The sequence below is a fragment of the Mustela erminea genome, chromosome 6, assembly GCF_009829155.1.
Source record: "Mustela erminea isolate mMusErm1 chromosome 6, mMusErm1.Pri, whole genome shotgun sequence".
NCBI classification, from domain to species: domain Eukaryota; kingdom Metazoa; phylum Chordata; class Mammalia; order Carnivora; family Mustelidae; genus Mustela; species Mustela erminea.
Window position 1 is genome coordinate 49,640,602 of NC_045619.1, and position 14,290 is coordinate 49,654,891.

General features: G+C 42.2%; 1 protein-coding gene across 2 annotated transcripts in view; it reads left to right on the forward strand.

Annotated features, from left to right (window-relative positions):
* The first annotated feature begins 9,369 nt into the window (after positions 1-9,369).
* The window catches only part of GRIP1 (glutamate receptor interacting protein 1), a 678,373-nt gene continuing 673,452 nt past the window's right edge, over positions 9,370-14,290 (forward strand). For both annotated transcript variants that reach the window (XM_032347119.1, XM_032347122.1), the window contains exon 1: positions 9,370-9,522. In XM_032347119.1, coding sequence (XP_032203010.1) covers positions 9,465-9,522 — 58 coding nt within the window. In that variant the 5' untranslated portion in view covers positions 9,370-9,464. The remainder of the gene's footprint in view (positions 9,523-14,290) is intronic.

Genomic DNA, 14,290 nt, shown 5'->3' on the forward strand with positions numbered 1-14,290 from the left:
ATTTTTTAAAGTCAAAGAGAATATAAACATGCTCATACATGCATAATACATATGTGTCAGGTACTTTGTGTTCAATGCTGTTTCAGTCTGTAAAAATAAATAAACTTACAAATCCTAAAGGAAATTTTTTTTTTTAATCTTTTGGTATATCGGACAGAAACTGCTTTAAGGGTGTTCCTGAGATTTTGAAGGATCTGCAGCCTGGCCTCCACAGCTATGTAGAAATGAATGCTGCTTAGTGATAATTTAAAGGGGGAGATTTGCCTTCACAAAATGCTTCATTCATACCCTTTGCTGGGACTCCCTGCAATTATGACATAATCTATTTATTTCATCTCAGATGTTCACTTACCGTTCTGTTGAAGTAGGCACGTGAGCATTATCATGTATTTCTTCCACATGGGAATGCGAAAATTTTAGAAAACTCAAATCACTCACGAATAGCTAGGCTGGCGGAAGCAAAAATGGAACTCAAACTTCTCAAATTTAATTTCTCAGCCTTTTACTTCACGATTGCTGATAGATATTCTAAGTCTAGAGTAGCTGGAGAAAAAAAATCTCACGTCTTCAAACATTTGTTTTCATTATTGTTTTTAAAAATAATATTCACTAAGATTTCCAATTAAAAATAAAATACTACTTTTTAGGAAAATTGAAAAATATAAAAATGTATGAAAAAACAAGAACAAAGTTCATAGATAATGTTAATACCCAGATAGAACACATTTTGTTGTAACTTTTCTTCTAAAAATATTGGATTCATTTTATATAAAGCATATATATAGCATAAAAGCAATATATATATATATTGCTTTTCATTAACCTAGTAGACCATCTATGTTAACTTCTACATTATTTTATGTACCATTAGGAAACAAGAAAAAAAAAACTGCTAATACTATGACACAATGCTTAACAATTTAGAATCATTATCTTATACTTGTTGAAAGAAATTCTTTAAACATAGGTTTATCAAATCTGTTGAGTTTATATGAATAAAAATTAAGTAACACTAATTGGTTAGGCATTCCTAAAATTCTTTTATATTCAAACTTCAACAATTATGATTTACTCTGTGATTCAGATTTTTCAATGTGTATGTTCTTCTACATAGTTATCTTCTATCTCCACTAAGGTGTTGGTGATGCAGCATTTCTTGAAACTATTCTATTGTCTCCAGAACTTGCCTTGAAGTTGATTTCCCCCACTGGCAAGTTTTAATACATGTGAAACTACAAGAAATGGGATTTTAGATATGTAAAAATATGAAAAACTATGCATCTTAGAATCTATGAATCCTTTTTTCCCCCTGAACTTTGCATCATGAGAATTTACCTGGTCTTTTATTTACTTATTTAATTTTTTAAAAAGACTTTATTTATTTCTTTGACAGAGATCACAAGGAGGCAGAGAGGCAGGCAGAGAGAGAGGAAGGGAAGCAGGCTCCCCAGTGAGCAGGGAGTCCGATGCGGGGCTCGATCCCAGGACCCCGATATCAGGACCGGAGCTGAGGCATTAACCCACTGAGCCACCCAGGCGCCCCACCTTGTCTTTTAAATTCACGATATTTAAAGGCTTTACAATAGTTGGTATAATTTATATAAACAATTCCTTATTATTGGATATTTAGGACCTTTTCAATTTTTTGCCATCATAAATAAAGATGTGCCAAACATCTTCAAGTATAAAGCTTAGCCTACGTCTTTGATAATTTCCTTAAGAATTCTAAAAATAACATAACTAGGTAAAGTTTATGCAGTTTGCACTCCGTATATATTGCCAAATTGCTTTCCAAAATGGTTGTAACAGTCTGTGTGCTAACCAGTACTACAAGTGAGCACAGTGTTACCTAACCAGTGGTTTTCCCTATTCACCAATGGTACATATAGGTTATATCTTGCCTCTTGACTGACTACACTTCTGTTTCATTTCTTCCTTTATTTTTTTTTTAAGATTTTAAAAAAATTTTTGTTTATTTGACCGACAGAGATCACATGTAGACAGAGAAGCAGGCTCCCCGTTGAGCAGAGAACGCGATGTGGGGCTTGATCGCAGGACCCTGGGATCATGACCTGAGCCGAAGGCAGAAGCTTTAACCCACTGAGCCACTCAGGCGCCCCTCTTCGTTTATTTTTATTTATCACCTGCCAACATGATAAATAATTCCTTTCCCTTTTTAGTATTTATACCATTACTGATCGTCTTAACCAGAAACCTCTTAGTCATTGCTTAGCCAATCTATACTAAAGGTAGCTAGCTACCTTAATTTTCCTTCCAAAGTCAGCTTCCTTAATTACTTCACTGCTCTAATTTTTTAGATACTCAAGGGGCCAAACCTGAATTTATTATTAGAAACTTTTTTTTATGAAGGTAGGAACCATCTATTTAATTTCTTGATGAAATATTTATTTATGTCTAGAACTCTATTCAATTAGTCATTTTTGCTCTTGTTCATAATACTAATATTAATACCACAATAAAAATCATTGCTCTCTATCCTGACCTAAAAGGTTACTTTATGAAGCATTGTCAAACCTTCTTGAAATAAGCTAGGTAGGCCATGTCTTCATGATCATATTTATTCAGAAATTGGAAAACTGTTCTTAATATTCATCCTTTCAGAAAGCCTCCATCGAATACACACTAGAACACGCAGTCCTTGATGTCTGTGGCAATGCCAAGAACCATATGACACCTTCCGGGGCCTGTCACACACACACACACACACACACACACACACACACAAATAATATATAAAATCTATTAGTCTTCCTGTGTGCCAGGCACTGGCCTCAGTGCTTGATGTGCACTAATACATTTAATCCACTCAACAATGATATGAGATTGGTCTTATTAATATCTGTATTTTATAGATGAGGAAACAAAGCAGGAAGAAGCATTTGATTGCTCAGGATCAGACAGATGGATTTGAACCTAAAATATTTTTCGTCAGTATTGGCTTGTTTAGCACATGCTTTCCTATAAAAACTTGAGTATAGTAAGATAGATCAGACTCACACATCAGTTGCAATAAAATACTATAAACAAGAAGATATGGTAATGCAGGGGTTTGGGAGGATGCAAAGAAGAGGAAGGATATGAACGGGCTTTGAATGATGGAAACAGTAGGGTCTGGGATAGAAATAGAAGTGGATAGTTTCACATGGGGTGGAAAGATACACTCTAGAATCCTATACCCCTGGATTCAAATTCTGACTACAATACCTATTATTTATAAGGCAACTTCTCCTAGCCTCAGGCACTCAATTTGTTTTTGTTTAATGAGTGAAAGTATATATTTGGAAGCATATGATATGTTTAGAGTCTGAAAATAGTGACAGAGGGAGTTCAATGGGGTCTTGGGACAGTTCAATGAGTGAGGGAGGGAAGGGTAGGCATGGCATTTGTGGGGAGCAGTTGTAGCTGAGGACAAATGAAATAGGTATGAGGAATTATCGGAAGATTTGAGACAGAAGAAAGATAACTTGTCACCATTTTACTAAGACAACAAGGTTGACGGTGGTGTGGTTTGGAGGAAGGAGAGGCTGAGGAAGTGAATCCAGAGGACGCTATTGGTATTGCCTGGGTGAGAGATAATAAAGGCATGAGTCAAGGCGAGTTTCATGGAAAAGAAGAAGAGAGATTCCAGAATAATTTCAAAGGTAGATTTGAAAGAACGAGGTAACCAATTGGGGATACGGGATTGAGTCAAAATGTTCCTCAGATTTTCACCCCAGGGGCCTGAAATGATGATAATGCCTTTTACAGCAAGAAATTGCAGTTAGTTTAGGAATGAATCAGAGTCGAAAACTTGGGTGTCAGCAGTAGAGACGACTTTGCAGAGCCTGAATGCAAAGGGAAGGAGAAAGTGGGAACTTTGAGTGCCAGTAATCCTAAAGCTAATTTAGGAAGGTAAATCTCTTCTGGATTAAAACTTTCATTTAGCAAAACCAAAAATTAATGATATATTATGGAGTCTTATTTTCATTCTTATCGGGGACTTTTCTTCTCTTTTTGGATGAGGCATTCCTTTGAGAACTTAATGAAGACTGTAGACCTTCTTGTATCCCCAAGAGTGTATGTGCATGGCGGGGGGCGGGGGGATGTAAAGGGGACAATCATAAACATACATACACAGTGTTGCATACAGCTTTAGGGGGTTCTTATATTTTTTGAGGTCCAACTCCAGAAACCCAAGAGTTTACTCTGCATAACTTTTTTTTTTTTTTTAACCAAAGCATTCATATTTTTTCCAACTATAATTAACCACAGGTCAGGTATTGTGCTAAGGGCCTTAACCTATGTTGTCTCATATATCTCCATATAGGTATTACATCTCAAACAAGGGGAACACAGGATTAGGTTAAATAAATTGCCCAGAGTTACAAAGGTAGTATGTGGTGAAGGCAGGATTTGGATAGGTCTGTGTATTAGTCAGGTTTCTAGGCGAATCAGAACCAATAGGGCATGTGTGTATGAAGAGCTTTGTTCTATTCACGTGGCTCATGTGATTTTGGAGGCTGATGAGCCCCACGATTTGCAGTCAGAAGGCTGGTCACCGAGGAGAGCTGCTGTTTCAGTTCCAGTCTGAGTCCAAAGACCTGAGACCCAGGAGATCCAGTGGCGGGGTTCCTGTTCGAAGGCTGACAGCCTTGAGACATAGAGTGGGGTGATTTTTCAGTTTAAGTCCAAAGGCAGGAAAAAGCTGATGTCCTGGTTCAAAGGCAGCCAGGCAGGAGGAATAATCTCTTACTCTGAGACTCAGAGTCAGCTTTTTTGTTCTATTCAGACCTTCAACGGGCTGGGTGAGGGTCACCACATTAGGGGGAAAAATCTGCTTTACTCAGTCTACTGATACACATGTTAGTCTCATCCAAGAACACCCAGAAATGCCTGGAGTAATGTTTGATCAAAGTACCTGGGCACCTAGTAGCACCGTCAAATTGAAACATAAAAACTGTTGTTGTATCTCTGACTCCAACTACTTTGTCATTTAAAAATATACTTTTTCTTCAATGAACACACACACACTCTCTCTCTCTCTTTTTTTTTTTTTTTTGTTTTTGCTTTCACACATGCCTTACTTAAATTATTCATGTTAGAGCTTCTTCTCCCCTGTTTTCTCTTCACCCAGTTACGTTCCCCTAACTGAAGATTTTAAAGGAAAAAACATTTGGATTCATTCTGTTTGCTCTCTGCTCTTTTCTTCCCCCAAGAAGATAAACCATCAAGGAAGCTTCTTCTTTCATTTTAAAGGTTCAAAAAGGTTTTTTTGCTGCTAAAAGTGAGTTAACAACATCTAAAAGACTCCATGGGTACCCACTAGAGGTGCATATCAGGTGTTGAAAGAATTTTCAAATTCACTGCATGCAATAGAAAAGAGTGCTGGCTTTTGGTAGCAGGATTGAAACTTTCAGGTGTCTGCTTAGTATGCAGGGTATGTGTTCGTAAAAGTCAATGCACGATTAAAAGAAATATATTGTGGATGTTTTTAGGCCCTGGAGCAAATCCAAAATAACATCTGGGATTTTATATCTCCCAGGGGACTCCTCAAACTCATGAAATTCAGTCCCAAGAAGTCATAACACTCTGTTAGAGTGAAGGCCCAGGAGACTGGTAGCTCACTTGTCAGAGCACAAAGGAAATGAAAGGGAAGCTGCTCTTTCTGTCACACACACTTTTAGTTCTTTAAAGGCCTGCGTGGATCCACCTAAGCTTGAAAGGTGATCAAATGCTAAAATTAAAGCTTTGGGTTTACAGGTTTTTTTCCCCCCTTTTCTATCAGGGGAGGGAGGTACTAGTAGTAAGAGGACATGTCTTTTCTTCAAATTATTTTGAAGATGATAAATAGAAGAGTAGATAAAGCGGGACCACCTTTAGAAGCAAGTCCTATGGCCTGTATCATCAACTATGCACATTAACTAGTTAAACAATTAAACTGAATTCTGGGGGACCCTGGGTGACTCAGTCGCTTGACCATCTGGCTCTTGGTTTCAGCTCAGGTCATGATCTCAGGGTTGCGGGATCGAGCCCCTTATTGGGCTCCCCACTCAGCGTGAAGTCTGCTGGGGATCCTCTTTCTCCCTCTGCCCATCCCCTCTTCTTGGGCATGTGTGCATTTTCTTTCTGTGTCTCTCAATAAATAGATAAAATTTTTGAAAAAAATAAACCCAGACTGTAAAACCATTCAAACTGCACAGATAACTTGGTTGGAAAAATTTATGTTTCAAAAGGAGCACAGATTCTTTTTTTAAAATAGGCTCCACACCCAATGTGGGGCTTGAACTCAAGACTGGAGATGAGTCATGTGCTCTACTGATGGAGCTGGCCATGCACTCCCACAAATTCTTAATGTAAGTGAATTGCTATCTAGAAACAGACATTGCATTGTAGTTGCAGTCTTTAAGAGGCATTGATTTTCAAATTTAATGAAGGAGAAAAATTACTATAGTTCATATCCTACTGGCTGGTAGATATCTTCCTCATAAAGGGCCAAATAGCACTACAGTTTACTTGGAATAGATTTTTATACATATGCTTGGAATATGAGATGACTTCAGGCAATGGAACTAAGTTTAAAATGATTTAGGGTTTTTTTTTTTTTTCTGGTTTGATATTAGCAAGTGATCTCATAGTGTCATGAAAAGGATTCATTAGGGGGTGTGGGATAATGTGCTGGACATAGCCCAAGTAAGGTTAAATACCATCATCATCAACCAACCATCACTGAAAAGCGATTACTGTCCCTGGATCTGGGGATGCAAAGAGATAAGCCACATGTACCCCTGACAGAGCTTAGAGTCCCATTGATGACTTACATGTACATATCAAGATGATACCATACACTGGATATTGATGAACAACTGTTTGGACTATAAGTACTTTGAGGTGGGATAGACATGAATCCATCCTTAAGAGTTTTTGTTTTGTTTTGTTTTGTCTCAGTTGTAGAATCTGTAAATATCTGACTCCAACATACAGTAGAAATACATTCTACTAAACTGATCTTCCACTACTAAAATATAATTTCCTTTTTGTATCTCTAGCCTTAGCCCAAAGTCTAACACATCGTAGGAATTTTGTCTCCCTGAGTTAAAATACTATCATTTTAACAGTTGTGAGCTGGAATACCTTATCAACTATAATCTCTCACTCATCCTAGAAGGACAATTGCACCACTGACTATGATGTAATTATATGGACATGATTCAATCCACACCTTTGTGTACAGGTCTGGATTATGCCTGTTAGAACCACCACATACATATAAAATGCTATATAAATTACCTTTAAAACAAAAAGCAAGTATAGCCAATGTTGTGGTGATTTCTATGATCTTTGCCTGTATACATATACCAGCTATCCTGGTTATAGCTGGGTTTGCCCTGTTCCTTTGAGGGAATCAATGACAAATGCCTTTCTCTACATAAGATTGGTGGGACCAGATCCTGAAATAAGATGAAGTCAAGACAAACGTATCAAGCAGTCTTGTTTATTTCAGGATGGAGGGTGAACCATTTAAGAGTAACAGGTGCTACATTTATATTGATTTTCTGGATCTTACTTCTCAAAGAGTCTGGAAAGAAGATTTGAGCAGTTCAGACTGGATTTCTATTGATAACCCGCAGGGATGACTTGACTTTGCCCTCCCTTCAGCCCTCAATTCCTTTACCTTTGAAGCTTCTAGACCTGGGCCTCTCCTTGCCTTAGGCGAGAGAATGCCACTTGTCTTTGGCAGCTGGACAGTTCTGGAATGGCAGCTGGACAGTCCTGGAATGACAGCTGGCCACCCAGCTAAGTGACAGTGGCAGGAGCAAACATCCCAGACTGATAAGACTGATTATGCAGTGGCAACGAAAAAAAAAATCCTATCTTTCTGTGTTTTTTTTTTTTTTTTTTTTTTAATTAGTGTATTTCTCCGGCTGTGCAATTATGTTTCCAACAGAAGAGAGAGAATGGGCTGGCAAGAACCAACGTCCTCAGTTTGGGAGAGAAACTGCAATTCCTTCCGAGGCCAAAATAAACTGCAGGACAGAGAGAGTCATTACAGTGCGGTGGTTGGTCCCCAACAACTACAAACCAGTAGTTACAGCCTCAGGGGCGAAATTCTTCAGTCCACACCAGGCACTCAGGAGGTGAAGACATAGGTATTATCTAGCCGGGCCCCCAGCTTTGAGGCAGATGGATGTCCTAACCCCACAGGGCAGACAGTGTCATTTGGAAGACTGTCAGGAGCCCTTCCTAGCATTATCCTTTCGAAATCACAAGCAAGCGCCCCCATGTCTGGGCAGAATCTTCCAGGCTACAGTAAAGCTGTCCCCTTCCCCCATACCCATTCTTCCACGGATATTCTATGAGCCTATGACAAGGGAGAGAAACTAATCGTAAAACCTGATCATAAAAGCCCTCTCCTACTTGAAGACAGCGATTAAATATTCACTTAACCACGGTCTCCTGGCTTCATTGAAAACAAAAGAGGTTCTCCACTCACGCCCTTCCCACTCCACCAGAAGACGTATTTCTGGAACCGGCGCTGGCCATCCCGAAAGTTGCTATTTCCCTTAGTTGAGGGCGAAGTTAGCGAATCCGTGGCTGCGAAGTCTCCACTCGGGGGAGGGGGCGACGGCCAGGGCGGGGGAGAGCGGCGAGGAGGAGGAGGGACTAGAGGGAAGGACACTGCCCCCTACTTCATCGAGGTCGTCGCCTAAGCCGCCGGAGCCGCGGGTTGGGGTTTTGGGAGGGAGGAGTGGCGGCCGCAGCGGAGCGGCGTGGGCTCCGCACCCGCGGCTCGGTGCCAGCTCGGTACCTGGCGGGCCGGGCGCGCCTCGCAGGCCGGCCGCCCGGGGCGCGGAGGGTGTGAGCGCGCGCGCCCCCTCCGTGCCCGCTCAGCCTCGCGCGCGTCTCGGGGGAGGCTCCGCCGAGAGGCGCCCGGGGAGCCCGCAGCCTCAGTCCTGCCGCCCGCGGAGCTTTGTGAGGCGGCGGCGGCGGCGGCTGCTACGAGTCCCACCTGCTGGCGGCGGAGAGACAAGGAAGGGGAAGAAGAAGAAGGAGGAGGGGCAGGAGGCGGCGGCGCGAGCCCACTCCTCCCGCCGGCGCCCACCTCCCGGGGGGGCTCCGCAGTCCCCAGCTCTCGGCCTGCACGCGGCCCCCGCCCCCGGCCCCGCACGGCCTGTCGTCCACGCCGCGGCGGCCGCTGCTGCAGCCCAGGCAGCCCGGCCCGGCCCGGCCCGCCTGGCCCGGCCGCCGCCACCGGGAGCCGCCGGCGAGTTTGAGGCGAGCGCGGGGCGCGCGGCGCCGCCTCGATGTGCCCGGGAGCCGCCTCGGCGCCCCAGCCCCGCTGAGCAGCCCCGAGCGCGCCGCGGCCGGCCCGAGAGGGCGAGCGGGGAGGCGCGGCGAGCCCCGGAGAGAGGGGGCGAGCGAGCGAGGAAGAGCGAGCCCGAGAGCGAGCGCAGGGCGCAGACACCATGCCGGGCTGGAAGAAGAATATCCCCATCTGCTTGCAGGCGGAAGAGCAGGAGAGAGGTGAGTGAGGCGACGGGGCGGGGGAAGGCAGGGAAGGGGGGTCCGGGCCAGGGGCCGCCCCCGGTGCCTCCCTCTCCCCCAGCTCCCCCCGACCTGTCCACCGGCCGACGGGGGAGGGGCGCCGCGCCCTCCCGGGCCGCGGGCGGAGAGAGGCGGCGCCTTGCGAACTGGATGAGATTTCTTTGGTGGGGAGGGGGTGGGGGGAGGGAAGAAGGGGAAAGAGGGAGGGGGCAGCAGCAGGGAACTTTTCGCCTGGGGAAAGATTTTGCAGGGGGAGGGGGGGTGGAGCACGTAGGGGTTACTCTAGCTTCTCCAGGGCCCGCTCGCACGTGGAGCCCCGCGCGCCTGTCTATGGGGTGGGTGCTGGGGGGGCGGGGAGTCCTGCAGTGTTTTAAGTGACTTTTCAAACTTTCCTTCTCCCGCGGCCGCCTTCGCGGTGTCCCCGCCTCTGGCTGGGCTTCGATGGTGCTACGGTGCCCAAAGTTGCTGGAGATTGAGTGAGGAGGAGGAGCAGGAGGAGGAAGAGCTTGGGGGCGGGAAGTGGGCGCTGCCGCAGGTCTCTGGAGGGGGAGGGGAGGAGGGGAATGCTGTCCCTAGACTGAGGGTCTAGGGCCGGGAGTGATGCCTAGGAGATGAGTTATGCCCTAGCGCAGTGCCCGCTGTCAAGTTAATACCGCAGGACTGCGGGCTTTTCATAATTACTGTCTATTTTCTTTTGTAAAGGCGGCTGTGCGTGCCAGGTTGCTTGTAGACCTTTTGTGCTTCTGCCTGACAAAGTGTGCTGGGCACGTTGCTTCTCAGTGAGTCGAGGAGAGGAAAGTTGAAGGCCCTTTGCACTTAAAAGGCTTAATTCTGTTGAGGTCATTCCATGCTGTTTGGATTGTGCAGAGGTTGGCCAGGGAGTTCAGCTCGGTAACCTGGATATGATGTACCGAGTGCACCAGAATTTCCTATTACCCCCCCCCCCCGCCCCCATCCCTGGGCCAAAGAGGTGTGCGCCGTGTCTGGGCTAGCATCCAGAGGGACCCTGGCTGGCAAGGTCCGTCAGGCTTTATTCCCCTGCTCCTCCCACCCCTGCCGGCCCTGGCTTCGAGGAAAACGCTTTAGAATTGGATGTGTTTCAGGATGCTGGGTCCGCATGGGCTGTGGCAACAGTCGGTGCTGAGGTTAAATGGTGCTGTGTGGGTGGGTGAGTGAGGAAAGCAGGAGGCGGCAAATCTGGTGTGTGGAGAAGGCAGAGCTTAAATTTCAGCAGCTTGATGGGCTGATATGGAGGGTGGTTTGGTTACTGGGCATGCCAAAAGTTTCAGGCTTTTGAAATAATGCTTACTGCTGAAGAGCCAATGTACTGATTTCCAGTTTTTCTCTAGGTGGCACAACCTGTCTTTGGTTTATATCCTGTTTAATGACTCAGGGAATTCATCCCTTTTTAACCACTTCCTTATAAGATATGTGAATTCATTTTCTAGCACTCTTTCTGGCAGGTGACCTTATGTTTACCCACTCAAAAGGCACCCTTGCTTTAGAAATGCCCCTGCTTTTCCCTTTAGTAAATCATATCTTTAAAGCTGCAAATGGTGGTACCAATAATTTATAACCAGGTAAAAGCACTAAATGAAAGCTGTCAAGCATGGAGTGTCTGTCCTATCAACTAAATGTCACAATGAACTTGGTGCTAAATGGATCTGTTTGCTAAAAAAAATTGCAGTTCTGCCAACAAGTTTTATCTGAATGCTGAAATGGGTAGATTTTGAGGTTGCAACAAAATGTACTTGTACGTCTTTTAGAAGTATATGTAACTTTGAAAGATGATCACCTAATCTGCTTGGTGGAGATAAGACTGAATTTCCTCCAGAACATAAAAATCTGAGTCAGAAATTGGGTATTCTACTTTATCTTTAACAATAGGAGAAGCAGGGATGTTTGTTACTTGGTGTCTTTTTACACCTTAAGGATTTCTTCTTGCTTATATCATGTGATGCTTTTCTAATTAGTATTGTTTCCAATTTGATTGTCACATTTCTTTTTGAGGTCCTGATCTATTGGGAATGTACAAATATATGTGGTTTGTTTCTTTTAAAATCTCCTACCTGCTGTTTGTGTTTTGGTTGTGTGTGTGTGTGTGTGTGTGTGTGCACATAGAAACACACATTTTTAAATTAACTGAGCTGCCTGCTTGATTTTTAATGCATATGTCAAAGGACACTTCTTGTAATTGGCTAATTTTTTTTGGTGAATATTATTGTAATGAGCAGTGTTTGCTATTTGCATTTGTAATCAGCTTGTATTTAGCTTTTTTTTTCCCCTTGGAATTTATAACTTTAAATGATTCAAACAGTTTTGAATTAGTTCTTGTTAAATATAAACAAAAATATTGAACTACCAGGTTGGTCAGGAAAGTAATGAACATAGAGGGAATAAGTAAGTTTTAAATTTTGTCTGGGGATAACATTGGCCAAAATGCCAATTTCAAATATTATTAAATTCTAAGGTTGGTTGTGCTCATACAACCATTGCTTTTTTCCACATCCTCCCCCCACCCCCAACTGCAATTTCCATTTAAACATTCTAAAACCCATTATGGAGACTACTCTAGCATAACATTTTTTCATGTAGATTTTGTTTAGCTAAATCTCTTCCTGAAACTTAATGCAAATTAATACAGACTGCTAGCTTCATTAAGGACCACATATTTGAACAAGTATTTCTTAGCATTATTCTTTTAAAAAAAATGTTAATCTCAACGCAAAGATTTAGGGAAACTGCTTTCTTGGTATTATCGCATACAAAGAGAGAGTTGTATCATTTCTTCCCATACCTACACACCGTTCATAACTTGGGTTCATCTCGAAGGCTTCTGTCAAGATCATATTGAGTGAACTGTTGCTACTGCCTGCAGTGCTGAGCAGAGCAACTGTAACAGATAGGTTGTTGCAGTTAATGCAGTCACTTCCACAATGACCTATTAAGATTCACCCACATACAATGACATACTATTAAAATTCAGGACACTTTTATCTGCCCCCCACCCCTTTCTGCTGGAGCTGATAAACCCAATCCATTGAAAAGTCACCTAATGCGCTTCTGGGTAAATGTTTTAGGAGAAGAGAAATGATTCTGAAAACTGTTTAATATACCACTCGAATTAAATTAAGTAATGTATTAGTTGTTTTAATCTGCTTATTAGTTTATCATGTGTAATAGAAATACAGCTGTTAAGGAAAGTCTCAGTAATTAAGGATGCTTCCTTTGCCTTGTAGTTTCCCTTCTGATTTCTGTGGCTTTGGTTAGTAAATTGTGTGTGTGTGTGTGTGTGTGTGTGTGTGTATTCGTCAGGGGAAAATGTATGCATTTTGTATAGCTCTCTTTCTCTTCGTGTTTCTGTTCTTGAGTTTTGGAGGCATACAAGTAAACTTGAGAACTTCCCTTTGGACTTCTGCAGAAATTATCATGTCTGGGGTTTTGCTTCCGTTCTGTTAACTGAGAATATTTGGATCTCTGTAGATACAAAGAATTTAGTTTTTATGAAGTACCTATGAGAAAGCACAGGTGGTTTAAGTAGTGTGCTTTTATTATATCTTTGGTTCATTTCATTTTCTGCACCTCAAGGAGATCTGGTCTCTATTCTATACAACCTACTTATCAAAAATTTCAGTTTGAAATTTGACATTTGACTGGGGAGTGCTGTGGGGAAAAGAGTCAAGAAGTCAAAATGCATGGGAAGTCAGCTATGCGTTGGGCATGGTGTTGGACACTTCACATGCATTATTTGGTATAAATCTTACCACATGCCTGTAAGGTAGGTATTATTATTTCCCCTGACAGATGAAGCAACTGATGCTCACAGAATGGGGAAAAAAAAAAAAAAAAGAATGCTTAAAGTTAAAAATCCATGACTCAGGGCACCAGTTTCTAAAGAAATAATGCAAAAAAAGAAGTTAAGTTACATTTCTTGAGATGAAATTTTTAGCATAATTATCTACAGATACACACACAGATAAAACATGCATTTTTTTAGACCAAATAAACTGACACTAAATCTTTCATCAAGAATTCATCAAAAGGGTTTTTAGTTACATATAGTGAGACAAAACTTCCAAAGTATATTTTGGGCTTTTGACAAACTGACCAGCTAGGTTTATTAACTCTAACAATAAGGATTAAGGTATCAACATATTTTTGAGGAGAATTATTTGACTACACTTAAAGATTATCATTTAAGAGAATGGCTCTTCCACCAAAGATTTGATAATTCCATAGTTTTCCTTCTTTCCAAAGAGTATTTGCCATGAAGGCAAGAATTACCAAGAATTAGTTATTTTTCCTCCCTGTGACAAACTGGGAAACTACTGTATTGTTAATAGCCATTGTGCATTTGCTTTTTTGCCAACATTTTATTTAATTAAAGCCATCCATCCGAACTCTCAGCCTAGCTATCAGAAGGCTCAGTAGCCAAACAAAGGGACTTCAGATAATACTTTCTTCTGCAGTAACCTGATTGGTTTTTTTCACCAAGAAAAAGAAGTATCAACTTAAGCTGGTAAAGGATATTGAGAATTGAATATCATTGTTTTAAAAACTGTTATATTAAATGTTGCAGGATGGCTGATGCCTTAAGGCACTTAGGATCCGATCAGCTTATTTTCAGTTAAATTATAATTGTAGTTTAGTAATATAAAATACAATAGTAATAGTGATACAAAGTAACATGTCTAACAGAACAACATTCAAATGCAAAAGCAAAAGCTGGGTTTGAAGTTTATTTGAA